This window comes from Carcharodon carcharias, chromosome 1, assembly GCF_017639515.1.
Source record: "Carcharodon carcharias isolate sCarCar2 chromosome 1, sCarCar2.pri, whole genome shotgun sequence".
Classification (NCBI taxonomy): Eukaryota; Metazoa; Chordata; class Chondrichthyes; order Lamniformes; family Lamnidae; genus Carcharodon; species Carcharodon carcharias.
This window is the reverse complement of record NC_054467.1, coordinates 70,634,564-70,659,970: the sequence shown is the minus strand read 5'-3', so window position 1 is coordinate 70,659,970 and position 25,407 is coordinate 70,634,564. Positions and strand designations below refer to the sequence as shown.

General features: G+C 41.9%; 1 protein-coding gene across 13 annotated transcripts in view; it reads right to left on the bottom strand.

Moving 5' to 3' along the window:
- arfip1 (ADP-ribosylation factor interacting protein 1 (arfaptin 1)) overlaps positions 1-25,407 on the bottom strand; it is a 241,718-nt gene that overhangs the window by 39,699 nt on the left and 176,612 nt on the right. For all 13 annotated transcript variants that reach the window (XM_041188381.1, XM_041188390.1, XM_041188400.1 and 10 more), the window contains one exon: positions 15,783-15,891. In XM_041188381.1, the coding sequence (XP_041044315.1) occupies positions 15,783-15,891 (109 nt within the window). The remainder of the gene's footprint in view (positions 1-15,782; positions 15,892-25,407) is intronic.

The window sequence follows — 25,407 nt, the reverse complement described above, 5'->3', positions numbered from 1 at the left end:
GTGGAGCTGAGTTTCAAAATATCCCAAAAGAATCAGAGCCTGCTTCCTGTCAAAGAGTAAAAAGCTATTTGCAGTTACTCTACTGTATTGTTTTGTAGCATGACATTTTAAGCTTATTTCTGTGGGTATACAAGAATTCTTTGGATAACTTGCTTAATTTCTGATAGTTCCTTACTCTCACTTTTAGACCTGTTTTATCACCTGTCTTCCCCATCTGATTCTCTATGCACAAAATACAATCCACTTCTTCAGTGATTTGGATGATTGATCCAGCTCCAGTTAAGTAAGTAATCTACCAGCCAATGTCTCCTCTAGTTTAGCAAAGATAGTGCTTTTAATCTCTCACCATTAGTGGACGAGTGGAAAGTTATACCACACTAGGACTTGGTTATTTATCTGCATTACTGTTCATTTTAGAATGATGAATTTCTTGCCTCTTGGTTACTATGGTGTGCTTACAAACCTTTATTTTGAGCTTTTAGTTTTGTTACAATTATGAAGTTTAAGATTCTTACATTTTGAGACTGTAGCTTTAAATTTAGTGAAGAGGTCATGTGACTTGTTCAGACGTCTATCTAACTGTAAGACAAAAACAGAATTACCTGGAAAAACTCAGCAGGTCTGGCAGCATCGGCGGAGAAGAAAAGAGTTGACGTTTCGAGTCCTCATGACCCTTCGACAGAAGGGTCATGAGGACTCGAAACGTCAACTCTTTGTCGAAGGGTCATGAGGACTCGAAACGTCAACTCTTTTCTTCTCCGCCGATGCTGCCAGACCTGCTGAGTTTTTCCAGGTAATTCTGTTTTTGTTTTGGATTTCCAGCATCCGCAGTTTTTTTGTTTTTATCTAACTGTAAGCCTTGGTGGTTTGATTGTTAGAGATCAAAGGATGGCTTAGATTGCTTATTGAGTAGGTGGTGCAAGGTATTTATATTGGAGACAATCGCAGCAGTCTGAGTTTGCAATGAGTAGACGTCAAGTCTCCCAAAGTTCAAGAAAGGTGTTGAAGGTATGGGGCTATAAATAGTTGTGCTGTAAACTGTGCATTTACTTCTAAGATGAAAGGAATTTGGGATTAAAGATAGCTAATTAGCATTTCTACCTAGATACAAGGTTAATGTGTTTAACGCTTGTTATGATACGGCAGGTGGTATTTGCCAGGCTGACCAAATGCATAAGGGAAACTTGGCCATGCTATCACAACAGCTTTGCAATTTGTATTTATTACAAGGAGGTTTTGACATTTAATTCAGTAATGAGTCCACTAACACCATTAGAGATTTAAAAAATTAAATGAAAACATTTATTAGCAAAAGAGAATTAAAACACATACACAAGCTTACAGTTATACCATTACTTAATATTATAACAAATTCCAAAATTCATAATTAACCTGATTCCCAATTACACATCCCCTTTACGGCAAGTCCAAAATAGATTTTAAATGTAGAAAGGCAATCCAGCAAGGTTACCACAGCAATTATTTGACAGTGGAATTCCAAAGACTTTTAAACACAATTTTGATTACTGGAACAGCAGACTTCTGCGAAGTGGCTAGTGGCTGTTTCCCCAAGTTTGTTTCACACGGTGTATCTTCTAGACGGCCACCCCTGATAAAACCTTCCATCCTTCTTCAAATATATTTCCTTCCTCTAAACTGTAAATTCCATTGTTCCCATATGTCTTTGGAATTTATTTTTTTCAAATTATAAAAATCTTTCATGTTGTCAATATGACCTTTTCCTGTTGGGAAAAATAAACGCAATAACCTTGCCCTATTTATCCAGTCAGTTGTAAAACTATGTTTCTTTAAAACCAGCCACCTTTCCACTTATCTTAAAATGCAAATTTCATTCACACCCTATCTACTGACTTTACCCTTGCTCACTCATTAGCATTTTAAATGCCCTTTTTACACCTAACTCTTGATAATTTCAAAACTCTCGGTCTAAAAACTCTAATTCAATTAAATCATCTGCGTGCACACACACACATAAACATAAGCCTACTTTACAATACCCCACAATAATATTATGAAAAATATGGTAGTTTCATGACACGTTGCCATTGAGAAGAGAACCCTGAGGAAGCAATTTTTGAGATCTGTTACAAGCTTCCCTGCAAATCAATGAATATCACGGCTAGGCAGCAGGGATTGTGTGTGGTTAACAGAGAGCAAAGGCTGCTTGACTTTGTAAGCTACCACAGCCAAATGTGGGAGGGAGACAGTCTCTAGTCGAAGAGACATATCCCGAAGCATAGAAAATAGGAGGAGCGGTAATTCAGTCCTCCGAGCCCGTTCCGCCATTCAATATGATCATGGCTGATCCTCTATCTCAACGCCTTACTCCCACTCTCTCCCCATACCCCTCCTTGCCTTTAGAGTCTAGAAATCTATTTCCTTCTTAAATATATTCAGTGATTTGGCCTCCACAGCCACCTGTTGTAGAGAATTCCACAGGTTCACCGTCCTCTGAGTGAAGGGGTTTCTCCTCATTGCAGTCCTACATGCATACCCTATATCCTGAGACTGTGACTCCTTGTTTTCAGCTCCCCAGCCAGAGGAAACATCATCCCTGCATCCAGTCTGTCCAGCCCTAACAGAATTTTATATATTACAATGAGATCCCCTTTCATTCTTCTAAACTCCAGTGAATACAAGGCTGGTTGACCTAATCTCTCCTTATACGACAATCCTTCTATACCAGGAATCAGTTTGATGAACTTTCACCACACTCCCTCCATGGCAAGTATATTGTTTCATAGGTCAGGAGACCAAAAATGCACACAATACTCTAGGTGTGGCCTCACCAAGGCCCTGTACAGTTGCAGCAAGACATACTTGCTCCTGTACTCTCACAATGAAGGCTAGCATACCATCTAGAAGGATATCCATGACCATCTATAAGGACAAGGGCAGCAGATAGAATGGAACACCACCACCTGGAAGTTCCCCTCCAAGTCACTCACCATCCTAACTTGGAAACATATCACCGTTCCTTCACTGTCGCTGGGTCAAAATCCTAGAACTCCTTTCCTAACAGCACGGTCGGTAGATCAACATCACATGGACTGCAGCGGTTCAGTAAGGCAGTTCACCACCACCTTCTCAATTAGGGCAACTAGGGATGGACAAGAAATACCATTTGCCTTCTTAACTACTTGCAATATCTGCATGCTTGCTTTCAGTGATTGGTGTACAAAGACACCCAGGTCCCTTTGTACATCATCATTTCCCAATCTATCACCATTTAAATAATACTCTGCCATTCTGTTTTTCCCACCAAAGTAGATAGCTTCATGCTTATCCACGTTATACTGCATCTGCCATGTATTTGCCCACTCAATTAACCAAATTGCTTTAAAGCCTCTTAACATCCTCCTCACCACTCACCAAGTTTTGAATCATCAGCAACTTGAAAATATTACATTGGATTTCCTCATCCAAATCATTGATATATATTGTGAATAGCTGGGGCCCAAGCACAGGTCCCTGCAGTACCCCACTAGTCACTGCCTGCCACTCTGAAAAAGACCCATTTATTCCTACTCTGTTTCCTGTCTGCTAGCCAATTCTCAAGCCATGCCAATATATTACCCCCAATTCCATTTGCTTTAATTTTGCACACTAATTTCCTATGTGGGACTTAAAGCTTTCTGAAAATCCAAATACACTACATTCAGTGGTTCTTCCTTATCTTTTCTGCTAGTTACATCCTCAAAAATCTCCAGTAGGTTTGTCTGACCTGATTTCCCTTTCATAAATCCGTGTTGACTTTGTCTAATCCTGTTGATATTTTCTACTTGTCCGGTTATCACGTTCTTTACAATAGACTCCTAGCATTTTCCTTATTGGGCTAACCGGTTTATAACTCATTGTTTCTCCATATTTCCTTTTTCATAGTGGGGTTACATTTGCGACCGTCCAAAATGCTGGCACTGTTCCAGAATTTAGGAAGATGACAACCAATGCACCCCTTCTCATCCACCAAGTGCAAAGAAACCCACCCTCCTGAGATAACAGAACTGAAGCAAAATGTAGTTGCACAGGACACAGGGATAGGGACTTCAGACAAACATTGCAATGTGACTCTTGAATCTGAAAGTACTAAATGTAAATCTGTGGAAAAGGATGTTTTTGATTTTGAAAGTTCATCTGACTCTGCAGAGAAATTTCAGGTCAGTGAAGCCAAAAGGAAAATTCTTGGAAAGAAAAGTCTTCCACTTGACCAAGTCAGCAATCTAAAAGTTGAAACTGGAAGTAAGAAAAGAAGAGGAGAAGTGATGCCACCTCCTTTAGTACCCTGGGATGTAGACTATCAGGCCCTGGGAAGTTAGCAGCATTCAGTCCCATTAATTTCTCCAGCACTATTCTATTCGTAATACCAATTTCCTATAATTCTTCATCCTCAATAGACCCTTGGTTCTCTAACGTTTCTGGTAAGCTATTTGTGTCATCCCCCGTGAAGGCAGAACTAAAGTATTGTTTAGTTGCTCTGCCATTTCCTTGTTCTCTATTATAAATTCTCTTGTTTTGAACTGTAAGGGACCTACATTTGTCTTCACTAATCTTTTTTTTTTACATATTAAAGGAGCTTTTCCAGTCTGCTTCTATATTCCTTACAAGTTTACTCTCATACTTTATTTTTCCTCTCTTAATCAATCTCTTGGTCCTCCTTTGCTGATCTCTAAACTGCTCTCAATCCTCAGGTTTGCTATTCTTTTTAACAACTTTATATGACTCCTCTTCAGATCCAATACTATCCTTAATTTCTCTTGTTAGCCATGGTTGGGCCACTGTTCCCTTTGTGTTTTTGTGCCAAAAAGGAATGTATAATTGTTGCAATGCATACATTCATTCCTTAAATATTAACCATTGCCTATCTGCTGTCATGCCTTTGAATGAAGTTCCCCAATCTATCTTAGCTAACTCACACCTCATACCTTTGTAGTTTTCTTTGTTTAGATTTAGGACCCTAGTTTCAGATCGGACTGCTTCACTTTCCATCCTAATGAAGAATTCTATCATGTTATGGTCACTGTTCCCTAAAGGACCTCACACAACAAAATTATTAATCAGCCCCTTCTATTTGCACAATACCAAATCTAGGATAGCCTGTTCCCGAGTCGGTTCCTCAATGTACTGGTCTAAAAAACCATCTTGTATGTATGCCAGGAATTCATCCACCACAGTATTATTGCTAATTTTGTTTGCCCAGTCTACTTGTTGATTAAAGTCACCCATGATTATTATAGTACCCTCATTACATGCATCTCTAATTTCCTTCTCTTAATGCCGTCCCTTACCTTACTACTACTGTTTGGAGGTCTACAGACAACTCCCACTAATGCAATCTGCCCATTGTTGCTTCTTAGCTCCACCCAGACTGATGCTACATCTAGATTTTCAAAGCCAATATCCTCCTTCGCTAGTGCACTGATTTCATCCTTAACTCACAATGCCACGCCACCTACTTTTCCTTTTTGCCTGTCCTTGTGAAATATTGAGTACCTTAGATGTTCAGTCCCCAGCCTTGGTCACCCTGCAGTCATGCCTCTGTAATCGCAATATCATACCTGTTTACATCTATCTGCGCTGTTAGTTTACTTTATTGTGAATATTCCATGCATTCAGACACAGTGCCCCCAGACTCGTCCTTTTAACATTTTTATATATTATTTTTGGCCCTATTTGCTGCTAGCTCTTGTTTCCTCTGCCTTCTACTTTTGCTTTCTATGTCTTTCAGTCCTATCTTTGTTTCCCTCTCTTTTATCTCAGGTTCCCACCCCCCTGCTAGTCTAATTTAAACCCTCCCCCACAGTACTAGTGAATACCCCTGCAAGGATATTGGTCCTGCTCCTGCTGGGGTGCAATCTGCTCAATTGTACAGGTGCCATCTTCCCAGAATCGGTCCCAATGCCTCAGGAATCTAAATCCCTCCCTCCTACACCATCTCTCCAGCCTCGCATTCATCTGATCTATTCTCCTATTCCTAATCTGGCTAGCACATGGCACTGGGAGTAATCCTGAGATTACTATCTTTGAGGTACTGCTTTTTAATTTATATCCTAGCTCCCTATATTCTGCTTTCAGGACCTCATTCCTCTTTTGATCTATATCGTTGGTACTGATATGGGCCACAACATCTGCCTGTTCACCCTCCCCCTTCAGGATGTCCTGCAGCCACTAAGTGACATCCTTGACCCTGGCACCAGAGAGGCAACATACCATCCTGGTCACAGCTGCAGTTGCAGAAACATCTATCTGGTCCCCTTACAATAGAATCCCCTATAACTCTTGCTCTCCCATGCTTTTTATCTCCCCCCCCCCACAACTGTGCAGCTAAGTTACTCATGGTGCCATGGACTTGGCTCTTGCTGCATTCCCCTTGAAAGCATCTCTCCCAGCAGCATCCAAAATAGAAAATCTGTTAGAAAGGGAGATGGACACAGGGAACTCCTGCACTACTTGCCTAGTGCTTTTACTTTGTCTGGCGGCCATCCACTCCCTTTCTGACTGTGCATTCATTTCCTGTGGTGTGACCACCTCACTGTATGTGCTATCCATGAAGATCTCATGCTTGCAGATGTTCCACAGTGACTCCAGCCACAGCTCCAGCTCTGAAACTTGGTTTTCGAGTAGCTGCAGCTGGAGACATTTCCTGCACACGTGGTCGCCCTGGATACTGGAAGTGTCCCTGACTTCCCACATCGCACGGAAGCATTATTCCACGTGGTCGCGCTGCCCTGCCATGACTTACCCTTAATTATTCCCTTTACTTTTACTTGCTCTAGTTTAGAGAATGTTATGGCAGAAGAACTACTCACCAGCTCCCACTTACCACTTCTTTTTGAGGAAAGGTAGGAAATGAAAGGAGCACCTCCTTCCCACTTCATTGAACTCCCTCTCTCACCAAACCCTAACTTAAGCACTCTAATGCAGCCCAAGGCAGCACCGTAGATGGCCTGCTTTTATGCTGTCTGAATCTAGCCTTCTACAGATTCCGGGAGATGTGTTCTGGCATGGCCAAAGGAAAGAAGAATCATTGGAACAGGCTTTACTGCTGGTGGTGGGGAAAGCACCAGGTCGCTCGAAGCTACTACTCAGCGAAGCGAGGTTAGAGGAACCCAATTGAAGCTTGGAGCAACTGTGGATGGTTTGTTATAAGGACTATAATTCCAGAAAGTACGCCATGTTAATATAAAAGGGGAATGTTCTTTTCTATAAAGTACATGTCGCCAACAAAAAAGAAATAGTGTTTAATCAATAGAGCTTTCAGTCACTTGTTATAGTAAAAGTTTTAATATGTTGTGTTGACATGTCATTCTTTCAGCTATTAACTGGATGTTCGAATTTCTTTTTAAACTTTATTGGTCTCTATGGAGATTGTAACAGTTTTAATTTGCCCATGTCCAGAAACACCAAAAATAGGGAATCAGCCCTTTCTTAGACACATCAAATCATATCATATTTCCCTCAGAACTGAATTACTTTGCTTTTTGGGAGGAGTGGGGTGAAAACGGAAGAACTAATAACCAACTTGAAGAGAGAGGAGCTTGGTGATATACTTGATTCTGGATTGATTCCCCAGCACTGAATATTAAAAATACTAGTGTAAATTTTCCTCTGCAGTCACACCAGTCTGGATTCAACCTGGTCAGGTGTCTAACTTTGTGTAAAAGTATTTACAAACAGATGCATATTTGCTAAGATTATAACCACTTTGCAGTTTTGCAGGGGGCAGAAGAGATAAGAAACTTATTGGGTAGTTACTGCTGGCTGCTTTTTAAAGAACTGTTTCATGGGATGAGTGTCGTTGGCAAGGTCAGAATTCATTGCCCACTCTAATTTCGCTCGAGAAGGTGGTGGTGATGAGCCGCCTTCTTGAACCTCTGCAGTCCATATAGTGTAGGTATATCGACGTTTCTGTTAAGAAGGGGAATTACAAGTTTTTGACCCATCTACAGTGAAAGAACAACACTATAGTTCCAGTCAGGATAGTGTGTAACTTGCAGATTGTAGTGTTCCTATGCAACTGCTGCCCTTGTCCTTATAGGTGGTAGAGGTTGTTGGCTCCCAAGGTGGTGTTGATGGAGGCTTGGTGAGTTTATGGAGGAGTACTGATTCAGGGTAGGAAGTGGTAATCAATAGGAAGTTTCCTTGCCCATGATGCCATGAGGTTTCATGGGGTCTGGAGCCAATGTTGACGACTCCCAAGCTCACTCCTTCCCAACTGTATACCAACGTCCTGCTTTAAGATGAGCCAAGGACCTCAGAGCCAATGAATTACTTCTGAAGTGCAGTCAATGTTGTGTAAATAAACACCGCAACCAATTTGTGCACAGCAAGGTCCCACAAATGGCAATGAGATCAACGATCAGCTAATCTTCCCAATGCTTTCATAATGCTCAGCTACAAGAAAGGCTCGGTGTACAGCATGTCCACAGAAACATGGGAGGGAGTTGAGACCTGAAGAACAGAAACATAGAAAATTTCTCTTCTGAGAAGGCTGGTCATGCCACGTGCTGTAATGCCTCTTTCAGTCAGCTCAAAGTTGGCAACTCAGTTATGGCACCTGGAGAAGATAGGAATTTGGTCCAATTCAGGGGCATAAGGGCCAATGGGCAAACCTGCTCTAACATATCAAGCCCTTAAAGTCTAATTGAAAAGACGCACTTAGTGAGTTTGTGGAAAACTAACCACCTGAGAGGAATCAACACCACAGAAAGCATTTTCTAGTGTCAGCTTGATTCAGTACTAACACACATGGTTTGGAGTTAGAAAGTTGTGAATTCAAGCCCTCATCCTAGGAATTCAGTGCATAACCTAGGGTTCCATGCACATGAAATACTGTGGGAATGCTGCACTGACAGAGGCACATCTTTCAGATTAGATGTGAAACTGAGGACCCATCTACCTATTCAAGTAGATGCAAAAGATTCCATGTCAAACTGAACAAGAGCAGGGAGCTCTTCCCACATCCTGGCCAAAATTACCCCTAAATCAACACCATAAAAACAGTTTAACTGGTAACTAATTTGCTACTTGTGTGAGGTTGCTGTGTACAAATTTGTTGCCACATTTGCCTAAAATCCAGTGATCACATTTTAAAAGTACTTAAATAGCCATGAAAGATACTAACAATCCTAGGCCCTTTTGCTTCCTATGTACAGATGTACACTTAAGAGTGGTTATCATCAAATGCTTGCCTTCCTTGGTTGATTGTATAAACTAAGTAAAATGTAGCAGTCAACAAAAACATACATAACAGTGATATAATTATTCAGTTTATTGTCAAATTAAAAGAGTAAATGGGATTAAGCTACAGATCAGCCATGATCAAACTGCGTGATGGAAAAAGCTCAAGGGCCTGAATGGCCTACTCCTGTTCCCATAACTGGGAAATTTTAAGATTACAAACTCTCTCACCATGTTGCTTTCTTTACAACCCTCCTGTTTGAGTTTGCTAGTCAGATTACAGGGGCTCACAGTGCTGCTCTGCAGTGTGAACTACAGGATTTGGACATAAGCAATTCAGACATACTTTAGACCTCTGTAGCTGCTAAAAGGTTAATTCATATGTAAAAATAAACATTACATGTTACAGAAAGCCAACTGAAATTTATTTGAAAATGTCATAGTCCTCCAAATATCATGATAGGTCAAAACTTGGACCACAATTCACACCTCCACAGAGTTGCTACTGTTTTTGAAGATGACCCAAAACCAACAAGTAGATATGTACAAAGAATTTAAATTTACATTAAAGAATAGTAGGGAATATGAAGGGTGATTGCAGGGCTATGAAGTAATGCATTGGTTTCTTCAATCTGAGATGACATCTCAATTACATAAACATAAAGGTGGCCCACATGTTGTAAATCAATGTGGGCAGTAGTGCGAGAAACCCCAAAGTTACCTATATAGTTTGAAATGTTAACACTGTCCTCAGTGGTATTACAAAATGTTCCACGAGAGTAATACGAGATAGCAATCTCATTAAGGTGGCCAATTATTTTACAAGAGCCTCTGAATGTGAAATGTAACTTCTGGAAAAGTATTTTGACAGAGTACAATCAGCAAATCAGTTACTCTTATTTAAAGGAACATACACAAAGTAAAAAACAGAAGTATAGCTTTCAGTCTTATCCATTATCTGATCGGTTACTGGCTGTTTTTGAATGGTGGGAGTCAGCTGTTCTTCTACATACAAAAAGTACTCGAAGGAGAAAATCAGAATTGAAATGCTAACTATACTCCTTTCCACAAAAAACACCTCAAATAGTATCATGGTAAATGATTTTTGTTTCTTTACATGGAGTGCTGTTCAGACTTGAATGTAATTCCTAGAAAATGTCACAAATCAAGTATATTCATTTTACAATTTAAATCACACAAGTGAAAAACAGATACGTTAACATTTAAGATGCTGGTGTATTTTTAGCACAACCAAAGGTCAAGTAAATCAATCAAGCCATTTAATCGAGCAGCCATAGAATTTACCTATGACTACCCTGATGTTTACCACGTATCAATCAGCAGTGCCCTAGCAAAGAGGCTATATAAACCAGCAAGAAAACTTTCCATCAGTTCACTCAAACTGAACTTTTAAACTATGATTCCCACAGTCACTGTGTTGACCTTTCAACAACTTTGCGTGTTTAAAGATCAACTTGCACAATGTGATCTTTTTAGACGTTTTAAAGTCAAATCTATTTTCATTAAAGGCTGTATTTCATCCACATTCTAGTAAGTTAGTTGGATTCCAAAGTAAAACGAACAAATTCAGCAGTTTCACGTTTACTGTGGAAGTTAATTCAGTAAAAAGAAATCAATTTGCTTGAGGATATTTTGGTTCCTTTAATCAGATGATTTCACATAAGTGTAACTAACTGTTGTGCAGAGCAAGTTTCCAATTATACTTCAAGAACTTATATCTAAAAATTTAAATGATTCCCATTATTAACACATGCAATTAGCTCTATGAGAATAGTACAACGAAGTAGGGGCATTCTGACCCAGGCCTCCAACAACCTTTCTCAATATGCTGCCAAGAGGTACACGAGTGTTTCTCTACACCATTCTCCCCAGGTGTTGCCCAAAGAACTCCAAACCAATTTTTCATGTGGGGAATTCCCAACTCCAAGTTGCAGCATCCCAGAATTGCACACCTAGGGCGGAATTATAAGGGCCCTCCCGCCAGCAGAATCATATGGACCCGTTGAAGTCAATGACTTGAACAGCTCGCCACGTTTTCTGACCCTGTCACGGCAGAGCCATAAAATTCTGCCCCTGCATCAGCTGATCGCTTCAGACATTACATTTTAGCATTTGATGAAGCCCTAAGTCCACTTGTATCACACTGTGCACTTCCATATTTGCAGCTTTGCATTAAGATTTTTTTTTCTTTTTAAAACATACCATGGAAACTCAATTGTCTGCCATAACCGAAGACAACGCCCAGTGGATAAAAAAGCTGCATCTCAGTGCCAATTAAAATCCAACCTAAACCTTAACTCAGCAGTTAAAAGAAACCCAGCAAAAAAGCATGACCCAAACCAAGTACCCAATCCACACCTTACTCAAAGGATTTTGTGTAATGCATTTTATTTGTGCAGATTTAATATGGTTCAGCAAAAGATGAGACTTGACCTGGCTCAAAGTATGCAAAAAATTATTCTTGAAGTGTCAACAAAGTGTGACTTAAATGCAGCCACACAGCTGAAAGATACAATCCATCCTGAAGCTTTGGCTCCAATAAATAACTGGACTCAGGCTGTAAACCCATTTATTACCCATCATATAAGCATAAAGGACACCAAAATTTTTTTTGGCAGAAACTGATGTAATTTTTAATTTGGTTACAAATGGTTTAAATACCATTTCAATTCATAAAAGTTATGCTGGCTAGCTCCATGGTCAATAAAGCTGTCAGATGTACATAAAGCTATTTTATATAAAGAAATTAAATAGTACAGTTTTCTATAAGCCCTTATTTGCCATTGGAATACATAAAATTTACATTATAAACATTAATTGAAAAAAATGAAGCAGTAGGTACTTATAAGAGGGAAATCTTTGTTGTGGTATAAAAGGTATTCATCGTGTTCAGTGAACCCATCCTTCTGTTGTAGAACCTTTCATTAGGAAAGCCAGACTTAAAGAAATTATTGGCATCTGCTTAAGATGTGCAGCTGGTTATGAAAGAATGGAAAATAAAAGGTTCCACAACAGCTAATTATAACTCATGCTTTTCAGATTTAAATTTTTCAGTCTCAGTGAAAACACAAAAGCTTATCAATTCAATGAGGAAGCCTAAATAAACATGGTGACTATTTGATATTACACACTATGATTTTCATCCTGAAAGGAACTGACATCCTGTGCTTTGATTACATCTTTTTTCTGTTTGTCTAGTCTAATTTCCATTTAGGTACGATATCCTACGAATCAAGGTCTTGATGCCAAGCAAACCATGTTGTTAGGATGCACAATATGTACCACAGCAATATTAATATTTGTTCATGCATATTGACAGAAAGATGAACAATTTCACAATTTAAATGATGTCAGTCATTTCAAAACATCCAACACAACAAACTCAATTACAGAACGACCCAAGAACCAAGCAGCATATCAGTTGGTGAAGACTACAGTGTGCTATGGAAGAGTAGCAGCCATTTAAAAGAGCTTCTTTTGATTTTTTTAATTTCAAAGTTATCATTTATCATTTCACAATGAATTACAGTTTATTCTACACCAAAGCCATCTAAAATATCAAGTGAAGAACAAAGTCGAATAAGATGTGGTCTTATCTCTGTAAATCCAATATAATTTGTATCGTCATGAAAAGATGGAAGTGACTGGGGGGAAGGGAAACATATTGCCTCATGTTTCTGCAAGTGTCCAAATCAAAAGCAACTTTAGCAGAAACCCTGGAACAATCAGCTGACTACTCTCTGCCAGAAGGAAGACAGTGAAAGTAGTGACAGAATTTGGAAAGGGGGGGGAGGGGGAAGGAGAAATAAAAGCTGTTAATTGCTCAAAGGAATTGATTTTAATTAATGAATCCCAAGAGGTGGAATTTAGATTCTTCTTTCCCTGGCTCAACAGTGAGCTAAATCTCATTCCGATATAACGTCAATTTATAATTTAGGTTTTGATACCTTCAATTCATAAAATTGATTTTAAATTGGTAACGTGTTGTTATCTACTGAAGCATCTTGGACCATTCACAACCCAAACAAAACGCAGCCCAATAATGAGATAATGCAAATTACTTAAACAAAACAAATTTCCACACAATTCCACTTTTGGTCAATTTAGATTTGGGAATGAGCCTGAATTTCAACTTTTTTTTATTAAACTACAGATTAAAATAGCACCAAAATCAGCACCAGCTAGCCCTCTGGACTTTGTCAACAGGCAGCCTCTCAGAGAACAAATATTCTACTAGAAGCCATACATTTTAAAAGGAAGAGAAATGTCACCAGGAAGGCAAAGGGCAGATACACTTGCAGCCATATGAAAGACTCATTCTGAGCCACTTTAAGCTATGTATCTTTTATGCTGGTTTTTTGATATGTATTAATGACATGGACATGGATATACATGGTATGGCTTCAAAGTTTGCAGATAACATGAAATTCGGAAATGTAGCAAAAAGTGAGGAGGATAGTAGGCTTCAGAAGGATATAGACCAGTGAAATTGGACAATGCATGTCAGATGCATTTTGACATAGAGAAGTGTGAAGTGATGCATTTTGATAAGACACATGAGAAGAGATAATATAAACTAAACTGTATAATTTAAAAGGGGGTGCAGGAGCACTGAGAGGGTGTACATACAAAAATGTTTGAAGATGGTTGGACAAGTTCAGTAGAATATTAAAGGATCCTTGTTTACTGATGCATTGAGCACAAAAGCAAGGTAGTTATGCTAAAAATCCACTGGTTCGGCACTAGCTGGAATACTGGCCCAAATCTTCCAATCAGCGTCGGTACTGCTGTGTCCAACGTTGATCAGACAGAAAACTACCCACTTACTTGAATATGATTTTTCTGCCAAACTTCTGATCCACAATGCAGATGAACTCCCTTGGCACAGGAATCCATGGAGAGAGGAGCGAAGAGAATCAGCGCAGAAGCCACACCCCTTTTTACAACACTAGTTGCCGTATTCTGGTAAGTGTTTAAAGCTCCTCAAGCTTCTCAGTGTGCTAGTGAATGGGTGAGTGGATGAATGTGTAGGTGCGTAAGTGGGTCGTGTGGCAGGGTGGCGAGTTGTGTAATGCGATAGGGTGGCAGGTCTGTATATGTAGGGTGGTGACAGGGTACCTGGGTGAGTGGGTAGTCAGGTTGTGGGAGATAGTCAGGTTGGGGGATTAATTGGGTGGTTGGGGCTTATCAGGTTGGCTTGGGGGATAGTTGGGTCAAGTTGGGAGAGGTTAGTTGATGTGGGGGTATGGTCAGGGTGTGTAGTCAGGGAGTCATGGTGGGTAGTCGTGCGGGAGAGGGGGGGGTGTCAGTTGTATAGTCACCCAGGAGTTAGGCTATGTGGAACATTTTCTGTCTAACATTTCCTGGGTACCTATCCAGGTAAGTAAATCGGAACTGTCTGAAGTCTCTGGCTCTAACTCTGAGTCAGAGACTTGTTCGGAGGGTCTTGGGGAGAAAGGAAATTGCCCATTGGAAGTTCAAACTTCCTAGGAAATTCTCAAGAAGTCAGTGTGTTGGGATTTCAGCGGGGTCCGAGGTGCATTTTGGGTTGTACATCTGGTCTCTGATGATCTGGAGACCGGAAGATCTGGGCCATTGTATCCAATTCTGGGCCCCACTCCCTTAAAGAAGGTGCAGCAGATATTTACTAGAATGGAAGCAAGGATTTGAAACTTAGCTCTGTGGAAGAAGTAGAAAAGCTGGTGGTGCTTTCCTTAGAGCAGAGAACGGTAAGGGGAGATCTGATAGAGGTGATCAAAATCATGAAGGGTTTTGATAGAGTAATTAAGGAAAAACTGTTTTTAGTGGCAGAAAGGTTAGTATGCAGAGGACACAAATTTAAGGTAATTGGATCAACCAGAGGCAAAATGAAGATCTTTCTCACATAGCAAGTTGTTACAATCCAATCTGGAATGTTCAGCCTGAAAGGGTGGTAGAAACAGATTAAATAATAACTTTCAAAATGGATTTGGATAAATACTTGAAGGAGAAAAATATGTAGGGCTAGGATAAAAAGCAGGGTAAAGGAACTAATTGGACAGCTCGAAAGGTTTAATAGTTTCTTGAGCTGTATGATTTCATGATTCTAGCTCATAGAACTACTTGGCATGACCATTATTGGTGAGAAATCTAATTATTGCATCTTTCATTTCTAAATCAGAGCTGCTTTTTGTTTTGTGCAATTTGAAAGACCCAGAACACACTGGAAGAAAAGGCAAGTATCCATGACTCTTTCAAAGACCCTTTCATGGAGAGAAGGAACTTCAAGCATTTTAACATCAATTATTGCAAGTACTAAGCATTTATTTTTAAGCCGTCAGAATGATAAAGGTTACAAAAACCTACATTCCACCTTATAAGCAAGTTACACATGAAACATCACTACTCAGTTGCATTACAGGAGCTCCCCAATGATGGTAGAATAATTCACTACAAAACATAAATATGTGAATATTCAAATCTATATGTCAAACAAATAAGCATTTATTTTGAATATATAAAACAGAAAAATAAATTGCATTCATTGTAAAAAGAAATAAAATATATAAAACCAAGTCTATTACCTCTGTATGGTTCAGCTTCAATTATTCCCTCAGAGGGGCTACCATAGCTGCTGGAAACGATTCTGGTTTCTTTCAGGGTAGGCCCACCAGTCATCATGTGCTTCACGTCCTGAGATATATTAGAAAGCAAAGGATAATTCAAACGCAGTTCCCAAATGAGAGCACACTTAGGCATTTGTAGTGTTATGAGTTTTTAAGAAGTGATATCCCTTATAACAGTGCTGATTCACACTGATACATGAAGCACTTGTGAGTGTGTGTGTGTTCTACTGCAATGTCATGAGGACAGTTATGACATCACAGAGATCACCAGGGTTCTCTGAAAATATAACTCCAAATAATTCAGAAAAAAAGCTAATGTATTCATTTGTACTGGCTCATTTTATCACCGTGTAGGAAATAGATATCTCAATGGAATTTTTTCCCCTTGTGTTCCTGCTAGTATTAAGAGCAATGAGAAGATAGTTAATATGAATGATATACTACTGGGGCAATGCTTTAAAATCCTTGTCTAATTTAAGCATTAGACAAGGCTCACTGGTAGCAATTTGGCCTCTTAGTCAGGTCCCACTCCAGTGACTTGAGCACATAACCGAAGATGACACTTCAGCGTAGTACAGATTGGGTTCTGCACTGTCAGAGATGCTGTCTTTCAGATGAGATGCTAAACAGGGGACTATTCAAGCGGATGTAAAAGTTCCTGTCTATATTGTATTACATCCTTTGAATGAGGAGGGAAGTTCTAGGGGTATCCTAGTCAACAACTGTCTATCAACCAATACTCTTGAAACAGATTTCTCACTCATTTGTCTTACTGCTGTGCTTTTGCCTACATGACAGCCAATTTTTCAAAAGTAAACCATTGGGATTTTCTGAGGACATGACATATTCAAGTTTGTTGATTAATTTACACTTAAAAGATTGGTATCTTTGTCCATTTCTATACTGTCACTTTCCTCAAAGTTTTAAAAGCAATTGTAATGCAGAAGTCAGAAGGAGAGAGAGCCAGAAGTAATTTTGTGAAGATGAAGGATATTTAACAAGAAAACTCAAGCTTGTAACAAGGAAAAAAAAACTTATAAGGTGCTGCATTCTATCCACTTTCCTGTATGCCTCAGGAACCTGGACAATGAGTAAAGATCTGTGGAAGAAAATAGTGTCACATTCAAAGGCCTCTTAAAACTAAAAATTCCTATTTTTTTATTTATTTGTTCATGGAATGCAGACATTTCTGGCAAGGCAAGCATTTGTTATTGATCCCTAATAGCCCTTGAAACTGAGTGGCTTGCTGGTACATTTCAGAAGGCAGTTAATAGTCAAGCACATTATATACCTTAAGACAAAAGGAGAGGTACTTGAAATTGCAAGAGCAAAAAGAACTCTAAAAAGTGACAACCAGAGAAGAAAATGTCAAGATTTCAGCCATTTAATCAGAGCTGAAAAGCTACAGCGATCTCTCCTAAAAGGCAGCAGAAAGAGGGGTCGACAAAGGCGTAGTTGGATGATGGATGTCACAGAGTGGTTGCAGATGAGCGACAGCGGATGTGCAAGGATGGCGTAAGATAGACGAGCATGACATACCAGGATAGCAGATCTCCTAGCAGGAGCCGCTACAAGTAGCAGCAGTTATTCTCGATTTCCTCAAATAACCATGCTGTTGAGATAGCTTTAAAGTTTGCAACCTTGGTGTCATGTGACCTCAACAGGCACATCCAACCACATATCTGTGCCATCACTAAGACCGCTATTTCCACTTTGAAACATCGCTCAACTCTACCCCACTTCAGCTCATTTGCTGCTGCTGAAATCCTCACTCATGCCTTGGTTAACTCTAAACTTAATTATTGCAACAATCCTGACTAGTCTCCCATTTTCTGTCCTCTGTAAATTTAAGGTAATCCAAAATTCTGCTGCCTGTGTCCTTAGTTGCAGCAAATCCTCTTCATTTATCACTCCTGTGCTTGCTGATCTACAGTGGCTCCCAGTTAAACAAAACCCTGATTTTGAAATGGTCTTCTTGTTTTCAGATCTCTCCATGGCCTCACCGTTCCCTATTGCTATAATCTTCCCCAGCCCCACAATCCTCATGTCTTCACTCCTCTAATTCTACCTCTTGAGTATCCTCGATTTTAATTGTTCCACCATTGGCATTCCTTCCCTAGGCGGCCTCTCTCTACCTCTCTCTCCTCCCTTAAGACACTCCTTAGAACCTACCACTTGGAAAAATTTTTGGTTATCTTCCCCCTTATCCCATGTGTCTCTGTGTCAAATTTTGCTTTATAATGCTGTGAACCACCTTAGGGTGTTGCATTACATGAAAAGGTGATATATAAATACAGGTTGTCTTTTAGCTGTCCTTTACAAGTGCTTTGATTAATCGGTTAAATCTAAGATCCAATCAAAGAAACAAATTTATTGACTAGATAGTTTGGCAAGCTTCCAAATAGTGTTGGGAAAGCACTGCAGAGTCATCCGAAGATTTTGTTCAAATACAGAAGTACGTAACTAATAAACTGAACCTAAAATCAATTTTCAATCCCTAATTTTCCTCGTCACTCAGCTCAGTGTACACATCCAACAAATATGAAAAATGACCAGATTCTAGCAAAAAATACACCTTTTAAATTAGTTACTTAATGTTAAGAATGTCTGAATGAGCTTTCCCTGCTTAGGTTTATTCTTCTGCCTGGAGCCATTTCAAGCTGCTATATATTGTTAGATGTTACAGATGTTAGATGTGAAAAAGCATGATGAAAAGTCACAGACCTGAAATATTAACCCTGTTACTCTCTCCGCAGATGCTGCCAGACTTGCTGGGTATTTCCAGCATTTTCTGTTTTTATTTCAGAGCTCCAGCATCTGAGTATTTTGCTTTTATGTGGCTAAATTGTACATGGGTAGAGCATCATGGCAGGTGTAGTTTTGACCTAGTTCCTGTGGAATTAAAGTACTAAGAGTGCACCCTAACAATCCAAATCACTAACAGCAACCAAGTGAGAAATGGTGTGGAAGCTCATGGGGAAAACGGCATGTGGCGGTGGGGGGGGGGGGGCGTTGGGAGGATTGTGAGATCGAGCAGATGTACCAGATTGTTCATAAACTTGGTGTTTGATCCTAAACTGAGCTTCCTTGTGTTCAAGTCCCTCCAGTGACTTGTTTTTCCCTATCTCTGTAGCCTTTCCAACCTTTCTCGGATTTCCTTCATCTCTGAATTCTTTTTGCATCCCTCCATTCCCTTCGCACCAGCCAGGCCCAAAGGTCTGGAATTTCGTGGCTAAACTTTCTGAGTGACCTGCCTCCCTCTCTTCTCCTCCTAGATTAATTGGGATCTGAAATTGCATTTTGAAATAGATAACAGGAAAGGCACTGGAGTTAATTTGGGCATCCTGCTCTCCCTTTATTGAGCCATGCTTCAAGGAAGTTGGGCTACAGACAGGATGACAACATTGTAGTGGTGACTTACTGATCCATGTTCATGGGGTAGAGAATCCTATTATTGGTGATTACTTCTATTGTGACAAATGCAGGGAACTTACAGATAATACAATAATATTTGTCAAGGCAATTTTTTTTTAAAAGAGAGAAATTCTATGTTTCAGGATACAAGTTTAAATAACCTCTCATAGAATACAATGCAAAATAGTCATAATGTCCACACTAATTGTAGTATAAGTTACAAAGACCACATTGTGTGAGGTTAATTTTTACATTATACTCAGTTAGATAATAGCAACTGGGTTGTTATAACTGGTCCTAGTAACCTTGGGTTAAAAAAAATTCAGCCAGAATTCTTGATTAGAATTTAATGGCAACCTGATGGATAACGAGCATGTGGAAAATGTCAGATTGGCTTGGCTGAGATATTGTCCCATGGTTGAATATCCCACTGTCTAGATTTACAGCTGAGGGAACAATCACTTTGGTGAGATATCTGGGGACACCCAGTCCCTATGGCACTCTGTGCCAACCATGATTCAGTACCCTCACAAAAATGGAGGAAGTGAAAGGAAAAATGTTGTCAGGAAGTAGCACAAGAAATGGGAAGAAAATATTTTATTCATTTTGTTATTTACCACGTATACTTGCAACTTTGAATTACTTTAAGCTGTTGTCTCCACTCCTAGGCCAGAATTTTCCACCCCTGTTGGCATCGGGCTTCATGGCAGGGATATGGTGAGAAGGCCAAAAATAGGTTTTAAGCCATCGTGAAACCAGTTCACTTCACTTTTCAATGGTGGGCCGCCTTTCCCACCATCCAATGCTGGGAACCTAATTTCAATATATTTGCATCTAATCGTCTTGCCTGCCCGCCAGATTCATCACCCCACACTGGATCATCCGGGCGTGATTGCACGCTGACATGTTTCACAACAGCAGCATTTAAAAGGTGCGCACCTGGCGAGCTGAACTTTGAGGGGAACTCGGAGGTGAGTGCACACTAGTGTTGCACAGTGCTCGCAAGGGTCGCCCGTTCAACTTCAAGGCGGCACCGTGCATTCAGGTGAGGGCATAAGTAAGTCACTTTGTCTGAGCTGGAAAGGGCTGCACTGCAGTTGGGGTGAGGGGATGGGGCAAGGCAGCACTGTCTCATGGTAGTGCACAAGCACATACAGGTGGATTAAGGGAGCTGGGAAGCAGCAAATGCATACATTAGGGAAACCTTGTATTAAAGTGAACATTCTTCCACAGCTGAGACAGTTCAGGCGCTGCTACATTGGCATGCCTGGAGTCGGGCCTCTAGTTTATCTACCCATTAAGGCAAAGCAGAGGCATGAAATTGCCACCAAATGCTCCTGAACTTTTCATCCCTTGGGCATAGACTGCAAATTAATGAGCATTTTAGTGGGCTGCAGAACAATTGGATGACTGTGCACGTTGTACAATCTCCTTGTGAAAGCTGATCATGGAACAGCCATTGGTGGAAGTGCTCACAGTCCCTTGCAATGTCAGCAATCAGGTTTGGATTACCTCTCTCATAGTTCAAGCTAACAGTGCAGCCTTGCAGTGTGGGTTAGGAGAATGCCTGAGCTGAGAGCACAGCATGCAGTCCAGTGAGCAAAGCTGCTGTCAATTGGTCAGGTGGAGAGGGCGGAGGTGGGTTGGATTTCAGGCAGCCATGCAGCGCACCAAACTCTGACCACTCAAGTGGTGGACAGCACTCTCCGGCATGCGTTAAGGGGCCTTCAGACTTAACCACGACAGGTTCTTAGTACACCCATGCTAAGGCATGCATGTATCTCTTTCATCTTGCAGGAATACAACATTAGGTGCATGGAGCCTGGTGACCTAGCTGTATGCCTGATGGCTTACAGGGAGCACTCAGACATTTACAGCATAGAAGGAGGCCATTTGGCCCATCATGTCCATGCCGGTCAACAAAGATCTGACTGACACTATTCCCATTTTCCAGCATTAGGCCCATAGCCTTGGAGGCTATGGCAACGCAAGTGAACATCTAAATACTTGGAAATGTTACAAGAGTTTCTGACTTAACCACCCTTTCAGGCAGTGAGTTCCAGACTCCCACCATCCTCTGGGTGAAAAAATTTCTCAACTTCCCTCTTAGCCTTCTACCTCTTACCTTAAATCTATGCCCTCTGGTTATTGACCACTCTACTAAAGGAAAAAGTGCCTTTCTATCCACCCTATCTATGCTCCTCAGTCTCATTCACCTCTAGCAGTTCCCCTCTCAACCTTCGCTGCACCAAGGAAAATAACCCCAGGCTATCCAATCTTTCCTCATAGCTCAGACCCTCCAGCTCAGGCAGCATCCTGGTAAATCTCGTCTGCACCCACTCCAGTGCAATCACATCCTTCCTATAATGTGGTGACCAGAACTACATGCGGTACTCTAGTTGTGGCTTAACCAGCGTTATATAAAGTTCTAGTATAACCTCCCTGCTCTTGTATTCTATGCCTTGGCTAATAAAGGCAAGTATCCCATATGCCTTCTTAACCACCTTATCTACCTGCCCTGCTACCTTCAGGGATCTGTGGATATGTACACCAAGGTCCCTCTGATCTTCAGTACTTTCCAGGGTCCTACCCTTCATAGTGTAATCCCTTGCCTTGTTAGCCCTCCCCAAGAGCATTACCTGAAACTTTTCTGGGTTGAATTCCATTTGCCACTGCTCTGCCCACCTGACCAGTCCATTGATATTCTCCTCCAGTTTACAGCTATCCTCCTCACTATTTACCATTTTTGTATCATCAGCAAACTTCTTGATCATACCCCCTACATTTAAGCCCAAATCATTTATGTGCACCACAAACAGCAAGGGTCCCAGCATCGAGCCCTGTGGTACCCCACTGTAACTGGAAGTCTGTTTCCAGAAACACCCCTCTACCATCACCCTCTGCTTCCTGCCTCTCAGCCAATTTTGGATCCAATGTGCCACTTTGCCTTGGATCCCATGGGCTCTCGCTTTCTTGATCAGTCTGCCATGAGGGACCTTATCAAAAGCCTTGCTAAAGTCCATGTAGACCACATCATATGCATTACCCTCACCAACACTCCTGGTTACCTCCTCAAAAAATTCAATTAATTTTGTCAAACACAAAATTCCCTTAACAAATCCATGCTGACTATCCCTGATTAATTCATGCCTCTCCAAGTGCAGATATATTCTGTCCCTCAGAATTCTTTCTAGTAAATTCCCCACCACTGAGATTAGACTGACTGGCCTACAATTTCCAGGTCCAGACCTTCCTCCCTTTTTTAATAATGGGATGACGTTAGCAGTCCTTCAGTCCTCTGGCACCTCACCTATGGCCAGAGAGGATTTGAAAATTACTGCCAGGGCCCCTGATATCTCTTCCCTTGCCTCCCTCAACAACCTGGGACACATCTCATCCAGGCCTGTGGATTTATCCACTTTTAAGGCCGTTAAATCCACTAGTATCTCCCCTCTCTCTCTCTGTTAGCTATCTCTAATATTTCCCAGTCCTCCACCCTGATGTCACATATGCCACATGCTGCAGTATTTGGTGCCACAGGGACTTGGAGTGCATCCATGGCTGGTGGCTGTGAAAGTGATCGCGGTGTTCAATTGTTACACCAGTGGCTCCTTATAGGGCTGCACAGGTGAGCTTGACGGGATCTTGCAAACCTCCGCACACAAATGCACCCAAGAGGTCACAGGCACCACAGTTGCAAAGGCACACAACTTTGAGCATTTCACCCATGATCAGGCAAGCAGGAAAGCAAGAGCACTGGGATTTGCACAGATCTCTAGCTTCCCACAGGTGCACGCTGTCACTGATTGCACTCACATGGCACTCAGATCTCTGTGGCAACAAACAGTCAACTACGTCAACCACAAGGTATATACTCGCTGAATGTTCAACAGGTCTGTGATCACAGAAAATGCATCCTGCAGGTCTGCGCGCTATACCCTGTGAGTGTCCACAACTCCTATATTCTCAGTAGGTCTCAGATCCCTGACGTCTTCCAGGGTTCACAGAACCTGCAGGATTGGCACCTCAGGGATAAGATCTACCCACAGAGGATGTGGCTGATGATGCCCGTGCGGCGGCCTCAGACTGCAGCAGAGTGAAGGTAATGACGAGACTCACGCTGCAACTCACACCTTGGTGGAGCAAACCATTGGGATATTGAAAATGAGGTTCTGGTGCCTGGACCGGTCTGGTGGAGCTCTGCAATATAGTCCACAAAGTGTGTCACACATCATTGCCGCCTGCCACGCCCTTTACAACCTGGTGCTGCAATGAGGGGAGGAGCTGGCTGAAGAGGAGATGGAGGAGCTGCACATCTCCTCCGATGAGGACGATGTCGACGGAGATAAGAGTGAGGAGGTCCTCGAAGACAAGGGTGATGGCGATGAGGCCATCGCATGGTTCAGACAAGCCAGGCGGGCTCAGGAGGCCCTCATACTCGCTAGATTCGTGGAGGATGGTGACGACATGCAGTGAGGACACTCCTTAGATCTTCACATAGCTTATGTGAATGTCTGACACCTGTTGGGCTGATGGCACTTCACTTGCGCTCTGTGAACAGGGTCATATCATGGAGATGAAGCGGGGAAACTAACTTCTTCTGATCCTATGGCTTCCTTTGTGAGTGGAACACTTCATGACCCCACTGTCACCAGACACAGGTACTAATGAGGCCAGCTGCACCTCAAAAGTGCTGGCAGCACACAGAGGGAATGACGGAACTCTGTGCCGCTGTCCCAGGACATTCTGGCAGCAATAATTTGCTCCATCGAGGTGCAGGGTTGACTGATGTGTCCAGTGACAGTGAAGGCGCACCAACAGTGTGCTGGGAAGGTTGCACAAAGCATAGGGGTGAGGCCCTGGACTGAGACACCTGCCTTTATCTTGTGCAGGAACCAAATTTTCACTTCAAACTGACACAAACACTGCTCATCAGAACAAGGAGCCATAGACAGGTGGCATTGTTGGGAGTTTATTTACAATTGTCAACATTACGTACAGGTGATTAATGCCCATGCAGCGAAACTACATTTTCTTAACCTTCCTAACCCTGCCGCTATGTCTTGGTGCTCCCAGGACATCCACAGTGGTGGTGGAGGCAGCTTGCTGACTGCTAGGCCCTATCTGAGATGACCTTGACAGGTGCCCTCTGGAGAGGCGAGACCTGCTTTCGGGGTCCTGCTGTGTGGCAGTGGCTGAAGTTGCTGGGGTCATAGGAAAAGGGGATTTGGATGGGCTGGACACTCCCAGAGTCACCTGGTGGGTAGCCCTGGAGTGTGATCTGCTGATCCTCCTCCCCATGGATGCCTGAGGTCCCCTGGCTGACTCCTTATGGAGAAGGAGAAGCTGGAGTGAGATCGAGCTGCCCCACACCCCTCTTGCATTGACACTATTGGAGGCCAACTTTGGTGTCAGCGATGGGAGTTCAGCCCATGCAGCAGTGCAGGACTGATATCCTAGACCAAGGTCTCCAAGGCAGCTGCCACCTCACCAGTGTTGACCTCGGTGTGTTGGCATGCCAGCGCTATCACATCAGACTACAGGCGGATGGACTCCTCCATTGTGCCTTGCAATCTGAGGAATGCAGTGGACATCGCTTCCTGATGTTTCTGAGGTTGCCTTTGCAGCTTCAGCAAATGAGGTATGACCGAATCCAATGGCTCTTCATCTGACTCGGGCTTAGTAGATTTGTGGCCTCCAGTAGTCCTCTGAGTGCAGGGAAGTCCCTGCTGCCACCAGCTGTGGACTGGACAGTGTGATGTGCTCACCAGATTCTGACTAGCGTTAGGTCCCAATGAGATGTGTGTCCCTGCGCTGGTGGAGGGTGTTGATGAGCACTGTAATCGGTCTTCAATGAGGCTGTCGCCAAATTCTTCTTCTGAGGTGTCTTCGGGGCTTGAGTCAAGGGCCTGGGTCGTGGTCCCCTTTGGTTGCTTCCCAGATGTGCCTGCAAAAGCAGGGAGAGATAATTAGTGCATGGCAGGGGACGACGGAACAGGGGAAGTGGCTCAAAGCATGGTTGTCTGATGGATGTTGCACTGCTAGATCCTCACTTGGTTGCGCACTGCTGACCTCACCATCAGCACAGGAATGGTCCAGATTGTCGCCGGCCAACTGGATGACTCTATTTTCAAAATCTGTGAGGACCTTAAAGTCAGGCATTCCTCCA